Source organism: Lithobates pipiens, unplaced genomic scaffold (genome assembly GCF_037356315.1).
Source record: "Lithobates pipiens isolate NorthernLeopardFrog02 unplaced genomic scaffold, aLitPip1_a1.2 Scaffold_30, whole genome shotgun sequence".
Classification (NCBI taxonomy): Eukaryota; Metazoa; Chordata; class Amphibia; order Anura; family Ranidae; genus Lithobates; species Lithobates pipiens.
Genome location: NW_027507791.1, coordinates 63,027,257 through 63,043,052, shown reverse-complemented (window position 1 = coordinate 63,043,052; position 15,796 = coordinate 63,027,257). Strand labels below are relative to the sequence as shown.

Here is a 15,796-nt window from a genome sequence, read left to right as displayed (position 1 = left end):
ACTCCAAACTCCTGATTGCCTTTTTGCTTTATTATGCCAAGAAGGCCATTCTCCTTCGCTGGACCTCTGCCTCCCCCCCGACGCTGACCCTCTGGGAGGACATCATTAACAAGGCCCTCCCGTTATACAAAATGACGTATATTAGTAGGAAGTGCCCTAGGAAGTTCGATGGCATATGGCTGCCCTGGACAGGTGGAGATAGGGAGGGGATATAGATACAGGAACTATCACCGTTAGATCTGTGGGTTGGCCCTTCTCCCCCCTGCCCCCCCCCCTCCTCCTTTCCCCCCTCTTTTTCTTTTTCTTTCTCTTGTCCTTCCCTCCCGCGCTCTTGCCCCTTCCTCCTTTTTCTTTTTCCCTTGGTCTTCCCTATTCCTACATACACCCCCCCCCCCCCCCCTCTGTGGGATTTGATGAGGGCACGGTGGCTACCATACTGCATTATCTCTTACATGATCTCTGGCTAGCCACTGCCTTCACAGGGTACTGTCAGGGACGGTTGTTGTATAACATATATTGTATCCCATGTGGGTCGTACTGTATTCTGATTTCCTTTTTCTTTGTTGTGTGTTTGTACACCGCCTGTTTTATTTTATATTTTTCTGTTTTCTGGATTGTAACCTGTGTGTCTAATATCAATAAAGCGAACTTTATTCACAGTGGAAAAAAAAACATGCCCTCCTGCCTGCATGCTTGAGCTAAGGGCCGATAGATTCCAGGAATTAAATTCTACATGAATCATCTGCCCTTACTCAAGATGGCCAAGGCCAGAAATGCGAAGGGATGTTTTTCAAAGTGATTTCTCAGCCAGCTAAAGCATGCCGACATGGATGGGTGGGTGAGTTTGCTTTGAATATAAAAAAAAAATCTATTAACATTTTTGGTTTGTGGTGCTCAGATGCAGTGCAGATCTGTTTTTTAAATGCAGTTCAGGACCTGGCACCCTATAAAATGCAGCCTTTGCCCATTCTTCTGCTAAACTTTGCCTGCTATAGACCAGGTGCTGGCAATAATATTACAGGGCCATTTTTTAAATGCATATACCATGTGCATGTGTAAAAAAAATATATATATTTATATATATATTTGTTTTCCTAAAAAAAGTCTCTTGGAAACCACACCTGAAGGAGTTAAAAATGTGTCTGTACTCCATTGTTCTGCCCAAAGCAGACCTGATATGCTGCCTGCCATTACCTTTTTATAAGTCTAAAAATCCTCTCTGCCCCTTTAATATAGTTTCACATTTACCGGGGCTTGACTCTTTATGACTATGCTCCTCCAATCCCTCTTTTAAATATGAATGCCTTTATTGACTCTTGAGGCACTTTTATTTAACACTGTAATGGATACTAGCAGGCCAGAAAACTAGGCCCCCAAAAACAATATGAAACTAAAAATGCAGCAGAATAGCTTCTTCCTTTTATTTATTTTTTTCTTGGACTTCTAGAAGTAAAAGGAGGCTTCTTGTAAAATGCGCTCTTAGGTAGTAGTTTAGTTAATTAAAATGTATAATGTAATACAGGGTCACTTTTTAAAGCTGTATCGTAGGCAATCTTCTACATACACAGAAGATAAGTTTGTGGGAGATGTTTTACCTGCTGTAATATTTGCTTTCATCATTTCATGTCCATCTGGTCTTGAGATTTACACAGCTCTGCCAGACAACAGGGCCAGGTTAGTGACTTGAATTCTCTGACGTAATGCAGTATAGCTAGGTCACCTCCTTGCCATCGGCCTGTGTTGGTACTGACCCTTCCTCTCCTAGTAAGAGCCTTGGCTTTTTTTTGCCAAGAGTTCACCCTCAAAGCCCAACTTCGGGCAAATCACTTGCAGGGGGCTATGCTTACACTGCCAAAGTTAATTGCTTGAAAATATTAGTTGTATCAACGGAGTGGTATTGTGGATACTGAAAGAGTAAACAGTGTCACATTCTATTAGGTTAAAGAGGAAGTTAACGCTGGTGGGTTTTACTTCCTCTTTATTTCCCTGCAAAGGTAAAGCATAATGGGCTACTATACATAGCATAGTAGCCCATTATGTGTCACTTACCTGACACCGAAGCTTGCAATGTCACCGTTGTCCCCACTAGCAGGAAGCTTCCATCTTCTCCCCTCTTCCTTCCAGGGCCGCAAACTCCCGGCTCGATGACTGCCCGGAGTCGAGTGATGTCGGTCACGGCATTACCCCTATTAGAAACGGCACAATGTGCCCTTTCTAAAGTGAGCATGCGCCCATGAAAACAGTTCTTGGCTGTTTTGTGAATATTATATTATTATTATATTTCCACCACCTACATGTAAGCCTTAATATAGGCTTACCTGTAGGTAAAAGTGGTTGTACAGGGTGTACAAGGAGGAAAAATTGAAAGAGAGGCTTGGACTTTTTAGGCACAGCCAAACTATTTATACAAAAATATATTTTTATTGTAAACCTAGAAAATCTATATTAAAATCCACATTCATAAATCAAATATAAGATAAAATGCAGCTAATATAACCAATTGACAACTATATGGAAACTTGGAGATGAAAAAGATCATTCCATTGTGATGATGAATCTAGACATGTGGTTAGATTACAGGGAAGCGATGTAGGCGCTACATGTTACGCGCCTTGCGCTTCTTCAGGAGCATCAGAATGATAAATCCTGTGGAGTATAGGAAATGATCACACAGCTTAAATACAAAATGGGGTAGACAAAATGCCGGAGCTTGTGCTGGGGAGTCAGGTAATCCCATCAAATTCTAGTTTAGGTATAAAGTATCCTTATCAGAGAAATTCACACTACACACAATTGGTGAGCCAGTACAGTGGTGGCTGTTATACGAGCGTGGTGTCCTTTGTCAAGGTTACTCACTGATCTATCTGTGTTCTCGGTTTAGTGGGGAGGCTGACACTATTGATTCCTTACAAGCTAGTGGGTTCAACTACCCCGCAGTGAGAACCTTCCTAGCGGTTGTCCCCTACCTGGGATATGCCCCTGATACTTTGACAAAAATATTTCTAAAAAGAATTTCTCTTTTGCTCTTCATCTTGCTAGTTATTTACTGAACTGATACTTTTATACCTAAACTAGAATTTCTTGACCGGATTACCTGCCCCCCCCCCCCCCCCCCCAGCAGCTGCCCTGCATTTTGTCTACCCTAATTTGTTTTTAAGCTGTGATTATTTTCTATACTTCACATGATTTATCATTCTGATGCTCCTAAAGAAGCGCAAGGCACATAACTTGTAGAGCCTAGAACATTTCTACATTGCTTCCCTATAATATAACCACACTTCTGGATTCATCATCACAATGGAGTGATCTTTTAATCTCCAAGTAGTTGTCAATTGGTTATATACAGTAGCTGCATTTTATCTATTGGATTTATGACTGTGGATTTTAATATAGATTTTCTAGTTTTACAATAAAAATATATTTTTGAATAATTTGTTTGTGCCTAAAAAGTCTTTCAATTTTTCCTAAAAGTTAATTGCTTGGTTATGTCTACGGCAGGGTTTCTCAGCCAGGGTTCTTCCAGATGTTGCTAGGGGTTCCTTGAGCTGTGCTCAATTTCTGCCTCTCCAGAATTCCCACTGATGCCATTGAATTTTTTAGCTTTCTGTAAGGGGGTCATTCTTCCCAATGACCACAATTGTAAGGAACCTTATTTTTACTGACCCACACTAATGTATTATGAGTTGTCAATTATAGTCATTTTTAGCAGGGGTTCCCTGAGACCGGAAGATAATTTTATGGGTTCCTCTGTTAAAAAGTTTGAGAGGCTGGTCTAGTCGAGCAAAAAAAGTTAATATATTTACCAGTTCTTCCGCTCCTCCTGCCAGCTAAATCAGTCCCTGAAACCCTATACTCTAGGTCTAGAGTCCATAGCCCCACTCCGGACTTGAAGACGTTGAGGAACAGTCCACTACCGGAGCACTGGGAAGCACCATCTGCCAAGCATGACTGGCCAAGCATGTCTCCAGACCTAAACCCTATTGAGCATCTGTGGGGCATCCTCAAACTGAGGGTCTCTATGACCAGCTCTATGATGTCGTCGTGGAGGAGTGGAAGAGGACTCCAGTGCCAACCTGTGAAGCTCTGGTGAACTTCATGCCCAAGAGGGTTAAGGCAGTGCTGGAAAATAATGGTGGCCACACAAAATATTGTCACTTTGGGCCCAATTTGGACATTTTCACTTAGGGGTGTACTCACTTTTGTTGCCAACGGTGTAGACATTAATAGCTGTGTGTGGAGTTATTTTGAGGGGAACAGAACATTTACACTGATATACAAGCTGTACACTCTCTACTTTTACATTGTAGCAAAGTGTAATTTCTTCAGTGTTGTTATATCAAAAGATCTAATAAAATATTTACAAAAATGTGAGGGGTGTACTCGCTTTTGTGAGATACTTTGTGTGTGTGTGTGTGTATATATATATATATATATATATATATATATATATATATATATATATATATATATATATATATGTATATGTGTATATATATATATATATATATATATATATATATATATATATATATATATATATATATATATATATATATATATATATATATATACATATATTACAACTGGCTTAGTACCTGTGATGCTGGCAATCTATACTGCAGCTGCGTTATAGCTGTGTACCCCTCTCTGCTTTCACGTATGAGCCAGTAAGTAAGTAGGCCATTGAATGGGGAGGGGATTTGTCCTTCCCAAGGATGCTTTGCCTGTATCGGATCGGTAGTAAGGAATTCTGACAGTAAGTACAATGTTATGTCTTCTGGTAGAGTGCCCTCCCCTGTCCTCATCACGTACACTGCAATCTGCTCTGCTGTAGGGGGATGGGAGCAGAGCAATGCTTGTATGTGCTGTGTACAGACCTGTGAATGAATGGCTGGCTGTCACAGCCAATGCAGGTTATGCGGCCTTTGATTTATCTCCCTTTCATGGCCATGAATGATCCAGGGAGATCTTCAATCGTACCTGGGCGAGGAGTGTCAGTGAAGCATACAGGATTGCATTCAGTGGTAAGCATTGTAAGGACATGATTCCCTTCTGCTTTTATGGTAAGGCATCCCTATATGTTTATCTTTGCTGTTGTCTACAGGTTTGCAGCACTGATCATTTCAGAGCTGCAGCAAGACGCAGGCTTTTGTTAGGATTTTTTTTCTTTTCCCTTAGGCCAGTGCTTTAATTTACATTGCGTTCATTTTGCGCTTGCAACAGAAATGAAGGTATTGATGTGGTTGATGTGATTTGTGACCTTATGTGCGTTACAAGGAGGCTTTCTATACACCCATTCTTCACATCCTTAGGAGCTCTTCCAAGGCCTCATTTGTTTGCCAGCAGCAACTCGATTGCTTTATCTTCTCAAAGCAATATGGGATATGGAATGGAAGAATTTGTTTGCTCTGGGCAGCAGACAGTCACGCATGCAGCCCTACAGGCCTTATTGAAATTAAAAGACAAATGTGCAGCCTATATAGCAACCTGTCAGCTTCCTGCTTTTAGGAATCAGAAGCTACATGTAACAGTAAAAGGAACAATCTGATTGGACGCTAGAGAAAGCGAGTGCTTACCACGTTTTAAGACACGTAGTAGTGTGCAGTCTAATGCACTTTGCTCTTACACTACTGATTAGAACATGCATGGTATCTGTTCACTAAGTTACAGATAACATTTTCGGCAGTTTAATATTTACATTTGTTGCAAACTATTTGATCAGAACCTCACTTTACATGAAGGAAAAGTTAATATGTAACAAAAGTGCATAGTAATGAGCAGTTTATAGAAGATGTAAATTACATTTATTTTACTACAGCAGTGCATATCTTGCCAATTGCCATGTGGTGTTTTTTTTTTCTTTTAGAAAAGACAGTTTTTGCCTTTTATAGGCAAAAAAAATATTTCAGGTGATCTCCTGCAACATCTTTTGCTGCTACTTCTTGTCCACAGGTATACCTTCCAGTGACAGCTCAGGGTGGGCTTTATTGATCTGCGCTGTAAAAGTGTTGAAGGGAAAATAGTGTCAGTATGCACAATGCAGTCATCCTTTTGTTTCGTTTAAAGCCTACCTTTTGAAGTCTTGGGTTCTCTCGCAAAAAGGAGGAACGCCAGTAAGGATGCTCCAATGAAGGAAATGCTCTTACAGGTGCTCCTCATCCTCCTCCTTTCAGCGGAGGGCAGATTCTAAATCATGGGTGCGCAACCCCTGTGGCCCTCCAGCTGTTGCAGAACTGCAAGTCCTTTGCCTTTGGGAGTCCTGCTTGTAACTGTCAGCCTTGCAATGTCTCATGGGACTTGTAGTTTTGCAACAGTTGCAAGGCCACAGGTTGAGTATGTTCTAAATGCTGCATAGATCGGGGCTGTGTAACTATGTGCTGCTCTCTGCAGCATTATGTAGTGAGCCTAGAGCAGCAGTGGGGAAGGAGGGTGTACTGCTTACACCCTGACCTCACATGCTTCAGCAGTCCACAACCCCTCCCTCTGACAGCAGGCTCTTCTCTTCGCACCCGCTGTCGCAATTTAAAAACAATGCAGCTGTGCAGGCCTATTCTTTCACAGCCGTGTCATTCATTCAGAGTTCTGTGAATGAATGAACTACAACAACCCTCTTCCATTGCGGAAGGTGACTTGTGGTTCTTAATGAACTGTCAGAGTGCTGATGAGCGCTCCCTTGTAGTTTGTTGATCTTCCTGCTCTTCAGTAGCTGCCTGCTGGTACATGGGGTGTGGGCAGACAGCTATACCTACAGTCTGCAGGAGCCTGACATTGCACCCATTATCTACTGATCACAGGTACAATGCTTTCCAGGCACCTCCCGGGAAAATATAAAAAGTAAACGCACATTTTATTTCCTGCAGAAATATGTGCATTTATTTTATTTTTTTGCCGTAAGGTGGACTTGGCCTTTAAAAAGCCTTGGGCATCATTCAGTCTGGGAAAGGAGTGGAGATGGTTCACTGAGCCTAGTCAATCTGGAGGGGGAGCAATAGGGGGAATAATGCAACTGCTCCTTCTTTTTTTTTTTTTTTTTTTTTTCCCCCCCCCTCATATGACAGGTTTACTTTAAACTTCACTGCAGTACTAGAATTGTGGCTGTGCACAGAAGTATCTTGACTTGTACTGTGGTTTATTTTCTCTAATTTTCTTTACTGCACAGTGTGAAGAAGTTGAAGGAAACGCTGGTAATCATCCAGCAGCTGGACAAAAACATGAGTAATCTGCGTACTTGGCTGGCTCGCATTGAATCCGAATTATCCAAACCCGTCATTTACAGCATCTGTGATGACCAGGAGATAAACAAGAAACTGGAGGAACAAAAGGCAAGCACTTTATTCTTCCCCCCCATTTATTTTTATTTTTTTGTTGTTTTTTGAAGCATTGAACACACAAGACCAGGGCTACTCTGAACAACCTATAAAGCAACCTTTTGGGTTTTAAATATTGGATTTTGCTAAACCACCTGCCAAGAGAGCTGAGTTCAGAAATAGCAATTTCTCTCTATAAAGGTTTTCTGTGATCCTTCTTATAGCTAATCAAACAGGAACATTCAGAAGACAAAAGATCTAATGGCTACAATTTTTTTTTTTTTTCTCTTTCAGGACTTGCAAAAGGACATTGAGCTGCACAGCACTGGCGTGTCATCTGTACTAAGTATCTGTGAGCGTCTGTTGCATGATACAGATGCTTGTGCCAATGAAACGGAGTGTGACTCCATACAGCAGACCACACAGAGTCTGGATAAACGATGGAGAAATATCTGTACAATGTCTATGGAGAGACGGCTCCGGTAAGACGGTGGGGGGGTCAGTCCATAAAGCATTCCCAGGTCATTTTAGAGATGGTCCTTCAGCTAGTTCTTGGGGCCCTCCTAAAGAAGCCTTCTATGAAGCTTCTGTAGAAGATGTCAAGGCCAACTCAACTGGCACCTTTAGAAGGAGCAGTTGGGTACGTCTCCAAGATGCTTATGGACTATCACACACCTCTTAAGACAGAAATCTGTACTCGCCTTGTATATTCAACTTGTATTTACCCATTGCCCATAGGTGAAGATAAATATGTAGGTTGAACACAAATAGATAATACCCCAATTATCAATAGATGATCCAGAATGTCAATAACAAATGGCAGATGCTGTAAGCCAATATGGTATGAAAAATAGCAGAGAACATCAAAAAGTGTTTTATGTCACATTTGTGATTGGTGGTCCCTACACCCCAGTGAGGGGGGTGTTCTATTGCATGCTGGTTAGTGGTTACTGACTGCAAATCTACCTCTACTGGCTGTGGCTACCCATATTAAGAGGATTGTACTGACTGAACTTTAAAGTTGAACGCCATGTTTCTTGCTGCATATCCATTGTTTGTCATAGCCATGGTAAGTAGAGAGAGTTGGGAGTTGCTCTCCAATGAGGAATACTGCATTTCTGGCTTAACACCTAGCCATACATGGATCGAAGTTCAAACGGTTCAGCAAGGACCAGCTGAATTTCAATCTATGTATGGTCAGGCTGGTTTGTACATAAGTTGATCTATAGGAAATTAGTTACAAATACAACAAATGTATGTCTGATAAGGTTCTGGAGCTTCTTTGGCATGTTTGTTTTGCATAGGGCAGTCCATTCAAGTGGCTGGGCTGCCCTATGCACAGCGTGCATAATTTCACATCCCTACTACATTAAGTATGAATGGGGCCTGACCCATTGTGGCATGGATTGCCCTGGACCTCTGAAGGTACACTGTGGTATCTGGCTCCAAGCTGTCAGTGGCAGATCCTTTAAGTCCTGTAAGTTGTGAGGTGGGACCTCTATGGACTGGACTTGTTTTTCCAGCACATCTCACTAATGCTTGATTAGATTGAGATCTGGAAAATTTTGAGGCCAAGTCAACACCGAAAACTTGTCGTCGTGTTACTCAAACCATTCTTGAATTCATCAGACTAGGTCAACTTTTTCCATTGCTCCGTGGTTCAGTTCTGATGCTCACATGCCCATTGTAGGCACTTTTGGCTGTGTACAATTGCTGCGTAATATATCCCACTCACTTTCAGATGCCTGAGATAATCAATATTGTTCACTTTACCTGTCAGTGTACATAATGTTATGGGTGACCGGTGTATAAGCACTGCAGCTTGTGCACCAGGTTTGAAAATTGTAGATGAAGTGTAGTATACATTTTTGTGAACTTTATCCAGCCTTTTTTTATTTTTTTATTTTTTCTCCTCTGTTCTTTTGGTTTTGTTTATCTTGATGTTTTAGATTTTCTCAATTTCCATATTAAGGTCGTGTTTTTGGTTTCGTTTTTTTTTTTTTTTTTCATACCATATCAGTTTACAGATTCATTTGTCGTTGTTGTTCTGGGTCATCTGTTTGTTACCCCAAATTTCGGTATTCTATTCACGTAACTAAAAGCAAGTGCCGATGTAGGTTGAGGCTCTCACAATAGTTGATCAACCAGACCCTTCTATTTTGGCAAAAGGAATTTTGAAAAGGAGGTGGGGCTAAAATTTTACGATTTCTGTTATTAAAGCTTCTCTTTGCAGATCACATGTACAAGGTACACGTGCACCTTCACTGCATTGCTGTGGATTTTGCTGCATTTTAAAATGAAGAAAACCATAATGTTTTATAGAAAATACACTGGGGTAATTTGTCCATTCTGTTATTATTTTAGTGAGTTGTCACTTGGAAAATATGTACTATTGGAAGGTTTGTGTACTGGTGTTAGCTGTAAAACTTTCGATTTTTCTGACACTTTTCTGTCCCAGTGACAATGGGAACACAGATGGCAATGAAAACTTATTTTTTTTTGGAAACGCTCTGCTTACGCTTTCCAAAATGTAACACAATTTTTGCCTAGAGCTGCACTAAGATTCTCCTCTCCCTTTATTTTTCCTTAATTTTATTTTTTATTAATGGACAAGAACCTACCCCAGGTTTTTATCGCAGCAGATTTCTGGTGGGCAAAGCTCATATAGTTAGTGACCGTCTCCGCCTCTTAGAATTTGTAATTTTAATAATAATTTTTTATTTTTTTTTTAGAATTGAGGAAACTTGGCGTTTGTGGCAAAAGTTCCTGGAGGATTACTCTAAATTTGATGACTGGCTTAAAGAAGCTGAAGCAATGGCTGCTTCCCCAGACTCTTCAGATGTATTGTACACAAAAGCCAAAGAAGAACAAAAGAGGTTTGAGGTTTGTATCTGCCGAGACCATAAAATAGAATTCTGCACAATCCTCAAGATTAATGCAAATGTTCTTTTTCTGTTTGTAGACATTTTACTTACTAGTTATAAATTTCAATCCAGGCTTTTCAGCGGCAGATTCATGAGCGGCTTACTCATTTGGAACTGATAAACAAGCAGTACCGGAGACTTGCTCGGGAGAATCGCACTGATGCAGCCAGCAGATTGAAGCAGATGGTACATGAAGGCAACCAGAGCTGGGACCAGCTCCAGAGAAGAGTGGCTGCCATTCTGAGGAGGCTGAAGGTAAGGCTAAGGGGGCAAGTGGCCCTGTATAGGCTGCTTCATGAGCATCGGGGCTAATGCACAGCCAGAGCTCAACTTACTTCGACTTAGTTTTGTAAATTATGTTAATCTACTTGTTTATTACTCTGCCTTTGTAAATCTGTCTGATTTTAGTACAGCGGGAACAAGGGTTTGGATGTCACAACTTATAGCCCAGCCCAAATAATTGTAAACAATTTTTTTTTTGCTTAACAACACTGTTACCAGCATATATACCCTCCCCTATTTTTACTAGGACAATTTTTAGTTCTCAGTGTGGAAGCAATTTTTAATCCTCTCTCATCCTTGCGATACAATCTTACATGAAGTGACCTGTACTTATACACATCGTTGAACAATCCAATAAACCAGGGATCCATGGGACCTTAAGGTTCCTCCAGAGGTTGTTAGGGGTTCTTTGAGCAATGAACGATTTCTGCCTCTCGGATAAGTTCCCTCTGACCTGATCTTTTTAGTAGGGTTGCACCGATACTAGTATCGGTACCGAGTATTTACGTAAGTATCAGTACTTGTGCAAATGCACCAATACTTTCAAGCTTGGTTGTTTGAGCTGTCAGTGGGTCTCCCCTGTTGACAGCTGAACTGTTAAAGAAGTCCGGTAATTGTAGCTGTCAAAAAATGTTTATTAATAACATTGCTCAGCCGTTGAAACACAAAAATAAACAGAAACATTGTTTCTTTTTGTATCTTTCTGTTTCTTCATCTACATATCAAAGGGATGAACAAATGTCTGTTATTAACCCTTAATTTACTGTAATCAGCCTTAATTAACTCCCTAATCTCCTCCATTAAATTTTTATTTTCCTGCTCCTTTTTTTTTTTTTTTTTTGTTTACGTCTATTTTATAAACGATACACAATTAAAACATTTTTTTGTTTGCTTTTTTAGTGAATATTTTTACACATGTATATTAACATATATTTACACAGTTCACATTAAAGAAGCGCAAAATTACGAAAAAAATCTTTTTGTTTCATTTGTAAATAACTTTTAAATGCTTTGGACCAATGCATGACAGCTGCAGTGAAAACAAAAAATTTGCAGTAGGTATCGGTAATTGGTATCGGCGAGTACTAAAAAAAAAAGTATCTGTATTCATCGTAAAAAAAAAAAAAAAAAAAAAAAAAAAAATGGTATTGGTGCATCCTTTTTAGTGATCTGGTAAAGAGGGTAATTTTTCCCAATGACTACAAGTGTAAGGAGCATTCTTCCCACTGGCCAGCACACTGATGTATCATGAGTTGTAGATCTAGTCATTTTTCACAGGGGGTCCCTGAGACTGAAAAATTATTTCAAGTTTCCTCTGCCTTCAAAAGATTGAAGGAGGCTGATATAAGCCAGAAAGCAAATTATGAAGTGTCTGTGAACCTTTATTTCCCCCCTTCAATCATATGGTCTCTGACTCCTTGAGCATGGTTTTATCATACATTTGTTTACTATCAGCCTCCATTTTTTTTTTCCCTTGTGTCCGCATGCCCACATTTTATCCATAATTGCATCCATCCTCTCTCCCTAAATCCTATCATCTTTGTTCTGATGACGACAACTTTACACAGGTGTTCCTTCCTATTCACTTTCTGTGTTGCTACTGGTCAGTGATATTATGCTTTCGCAAGTCTGGTAGTATCTGGCTTCTTAAGTCTCTAACCACTGAGACATTCTTAGCAACTGGAAACTTCTTCTTGTGGCAACAGATGCATGACTTACATCTAAGGAAAACCTTACAATCAAAAATTTCCAAACCTTCACAGGTGCCTGTATGTTACAGAGGCTGGTGACAATTATTCAGATGGCCACCAAATCAGGACTGCAAAATAGCTTTAAATCCAAACTTTGCATTTTGGATAGAGTTGGAAGTGTTTAAACCCCTTTTAAGTATTGTTGCTGTCTCTGTCCCCTTTGGAGAGATTCATCCTCTCTATTTGTAACCATTGTCACTGGTACAAAAACTAATGGGAAATTTCAAATGTTAGTGTTGTCATAGGAACAAGGGTTATCTTATGGTGGAATTGGTAAGAGTTGCTCCCATTCCTCTTATGTCTCGGGGGCAGGAATTGAAAAAGGATTACAAATGTAACTATTCCTTACCCTGCACAAAACTAAAAAAACAAACAATAGAATATACAATATATGCTATTGATTCGACCCTTATCTACTAAAAGAGACCTAAATCTGGCCATAGAAGGTTCAAATCTTGGCCGGTTCAGCTGAGACCAGCTGAGATTCCAACCATATATGGGCAGGCTGATTGTACCCAAGTTGATCATGCGATCAACTTAGGTACAACCAGCCTGTCATATTTTACATGCAATTATTGGTAGTGGCTATTATAGGTATACAAGTTCGCACCATCTATGGGCAGTTTAGCAATGTAATTGATGTCAGCACATCCACAATGCATAGAAAGTAGGTTACATGGTTTTCAATGGCATAGTTCACACCAGTGCTTGCAGGTCCAGTGTGTTGTGCATTAAAAACCCACTGTACCCCAGTGCAGTGAGAAAAACAAGCATCTGCCATGCACCTGGAAACGCATCAAAAATGTGCATACAGGAATGGATTGGAGACCGTTTTTGTGGTGTGAACTAGCCCTTACACATTTTGAATATTGCAGAATTGCTAATGGACAAGGGGGCATGCTGTTGTAAAGGTGCTGTGGACTTAAAGGGATTGTAAAGTGAATTTTTTTTATTTTTTTAAAATAACAAACATGTTATGCATACCTCCACTGTGCAGCTCATTTTGCACAGAGTGGCCCCGAACCTGCTCTTCTGGGGTCCCTCGGCGGCTGTCTCTGCTTCCTCCCGCAGGTGCTTCTCACGTTCATGCAAGCTCCCTCGCATGGTGAGAAGCACCTGCAGGCGCGCTCCTGTGATACAGCCGGCGGCTATAGCCGCTCGCTGTATCACACGGCCCCGCCCCCTGACGCTCCGCGTCAGTGGATGTGATTGACAGCAGCGCGAGCCAATCGCTGCGCTGCTTTCCATCCATCCATTCTAGCCAATCAGCGGCCAGGCTGAACGGTGGAAAGGACGTCGGGGGGGCGAGCGCGGGTCTTTCGAGGGGTGAGGTAAGTAAAACGGGGGGGCTGGGGGCGCTGGCACTGTCAGATGTTTTTTCACTTTAATGCATAGAATGCATTAAGGTGAAAAAACATTTACCTCTACAACCCCTTTAAGGCTTCATGTACACTACTGCTGCTAAACGGATGTTTAGGAGCAGTTGGGCCTTTTTTTCGGCTGCCCCTGAACTCTCCTCTGTTATCTTATCAGTACATGTACACAGGGTCATTTACAGTTGTTTCTAGGCAGTAAAGTTTACAGGTTTTTTTTTTTTTTGGAATGCAAAAAAAAAAATGGGTTCAGAAACTGAGTTTAGAGGCATTTCATGCGCCAAACTCTAATAAACGTGGCTAATCGTGGTAACTCGCATTTAGCAGCGTTTTGTTTACAGGTGTTTTTCATTTTTGGCTATTTTGAGAAAAAAAAAAGATTCTTAATGCAAACGTGGCAAAACGCCACTAAACACAGCATTTAAACGTGGGTTACTATCTGTCAAGTTAAATCGTTCAGGAAAGGTTGTAAAAATGTCCTGTGTGCATGAAGCCTTAAGGTTTGCGCTTTATTTGTAGAATTTCTTTTATTCAAATATTTTATATTTTTCTTCAGCACTTTACTAGTCAAAGAGAAGACTTTGAAGGGACCAGGGACTGCATCCTGGTGTGGCTGACAGAAATGGACCTACAGCTTACTAATGTGGAGCATTTCTCAGAAAGCGACATCGAGGAGAAGATGCAGCAATTGGCTGTATGTATTTTTTTTTTATTTTGTTGTCCATGATATTGACACCTTTTTGTATTTTATACTGTACATGTTTTTTTAATGTATGTATCATCAAAATAGGATGCCATAAATTGTTTACAAGTCTAGTAAACCAAAAAAGGAGCATTGTACCTAGTAAAAAATGCGCATTAGGTGAAGGAACTACTAGTATCTTATAGTATGAAACACATTACTTACTATAATGTACATTTAAGTGTCTAGTAGCAATCTGTTACCCACAACTGAAGTATTGTGCAATCAATCCCAACTAATTGCTACCTGTGTAGCTTGCACCGTAAAAAGCTATTTGTTTTGTCATTTGATTATGCCTATGATAGTTTTTTTTGTGGCCAGTAGCATGCCAGTATACCAAGACAAATGGCACAAACAGACTTTCCATTCGCTGTTTCACAGTTAGATGAATAAGCAAATTATGGGAGTCTTTCTAAAGTCTGGTACACACTATGAACGAAAAAAAACCTGACGGTCAGAGCAACTGTACTCGCTATGCTAGGATAGTACAGTGATCTCCCCCTTCTAAGCAGGTGTGTTCTGACAGGGGGATGCCCCACCCACGAGAACACTCCGATCAACGTTCTCCGACATTGGCCGAGAGCACTGACTGGGATTTGGTTGGCTGCTACTTTTTCAGCCTGCCTGTCTGATGGAAACCAGCCAAACAGCCGACAGACCGACATACACAAGGTCCGATGGTCGGTGTTCTTCCTTTTTTTTTTTTTTTTTTTTTTTTTTAACAGATTGATCTCTCGTGTTTACCAGGCTTTAGACCACACATGGTCTAGATCCATTGTCTATTTAGAAGCTTGCAGAACAAGTGTATTGAGTGTGAACAAGCCATGCTCTGATGAGATCATGCTCACTAGGACCATGAAAAATGTACAGGAAATGGAAACATTAAGTGTCTATTAAAGCTTTCATTTAGCGATTCCAACTGTGTTCTAGTTATGGCTATGTTTGTTTTGCAGGGTTTTAAACAAGAAATTACCTTGAACACCAACAAAATTGACCAGTTGATAGTTTTTGGAGAGCAGCTAATCCAGAAGAGTGAGGCCATGGATGCTGTGATTATTGAGGATGAGCTGGAAGAGATTCACAGATATTGCCAAGAGGTATTTGGACGAGTCTACAGATTTCATGAGAGACTGACATCGAGGGGTTTGGTAAGTAATGGGTTTATGGCAGTGCATGATGTTGCCAGACTAAAAAGCTGATTTACGATCTGCTTATATAGTTTACATTTGGACATAGTTTTCATTTAATGGTGTAAGCAAGGTGGGGCTGTCAATTTGTAGAAATACTGACAAAACGTTAAGTATGGATCCTCTTCCATTGAAGACCATTTAGTGTGTTCTTTAGGTTTTTGTTTTTCAGTGCTGTCATCCTGTTGCTACAAATGTGCAGGGAGAGTAGATCATAGGAGAGTTTTCAG

At 40.6% G+C, this 15,796-nt stretch overlaps 1 protein-coding gene across 4 annotated transcripts in view; it reads left to right on the top strand.

The window, feature by feature from the left end:
• The window catches only part of SYNE2 (spectrin repeat containing nuclear envelope protein 2), a 529,925-nt gene that overhangs the window by 488,232 nt on the left and 25,897 nt on the right, over positions 1–15,796 (top strand). For all 4 annotated transcript variants that reach the window (XM_077464352.1, XM_077464354.1, XM_077464353.1 and 1 more), the window contains 6 exons: positions 7,160–7,322; positions 7,602–7,789; positions 10,040–10,190; positions 10,304–10,486; positions 14,194–14,331; positions 15,333–15,527. In XM_077464352.1, coding sequence (XP_077320478.1) covers positions 7,160–7,322; positions 7,602–7,789; positions 10,040–10,190; positions 10,304–10,486; positions 14,194–14,331; positions 15,333–15,527 — 1,018 coding nt within the window. The remainder of the gene's footprint in view (positions 1–7,159; positions 7,323–7,601; positions 7,790–10,039; positions 10,191–10,303; positions 10,487–14,193; positions 14,332–15,332; positions 15,528–15,796) is intronic.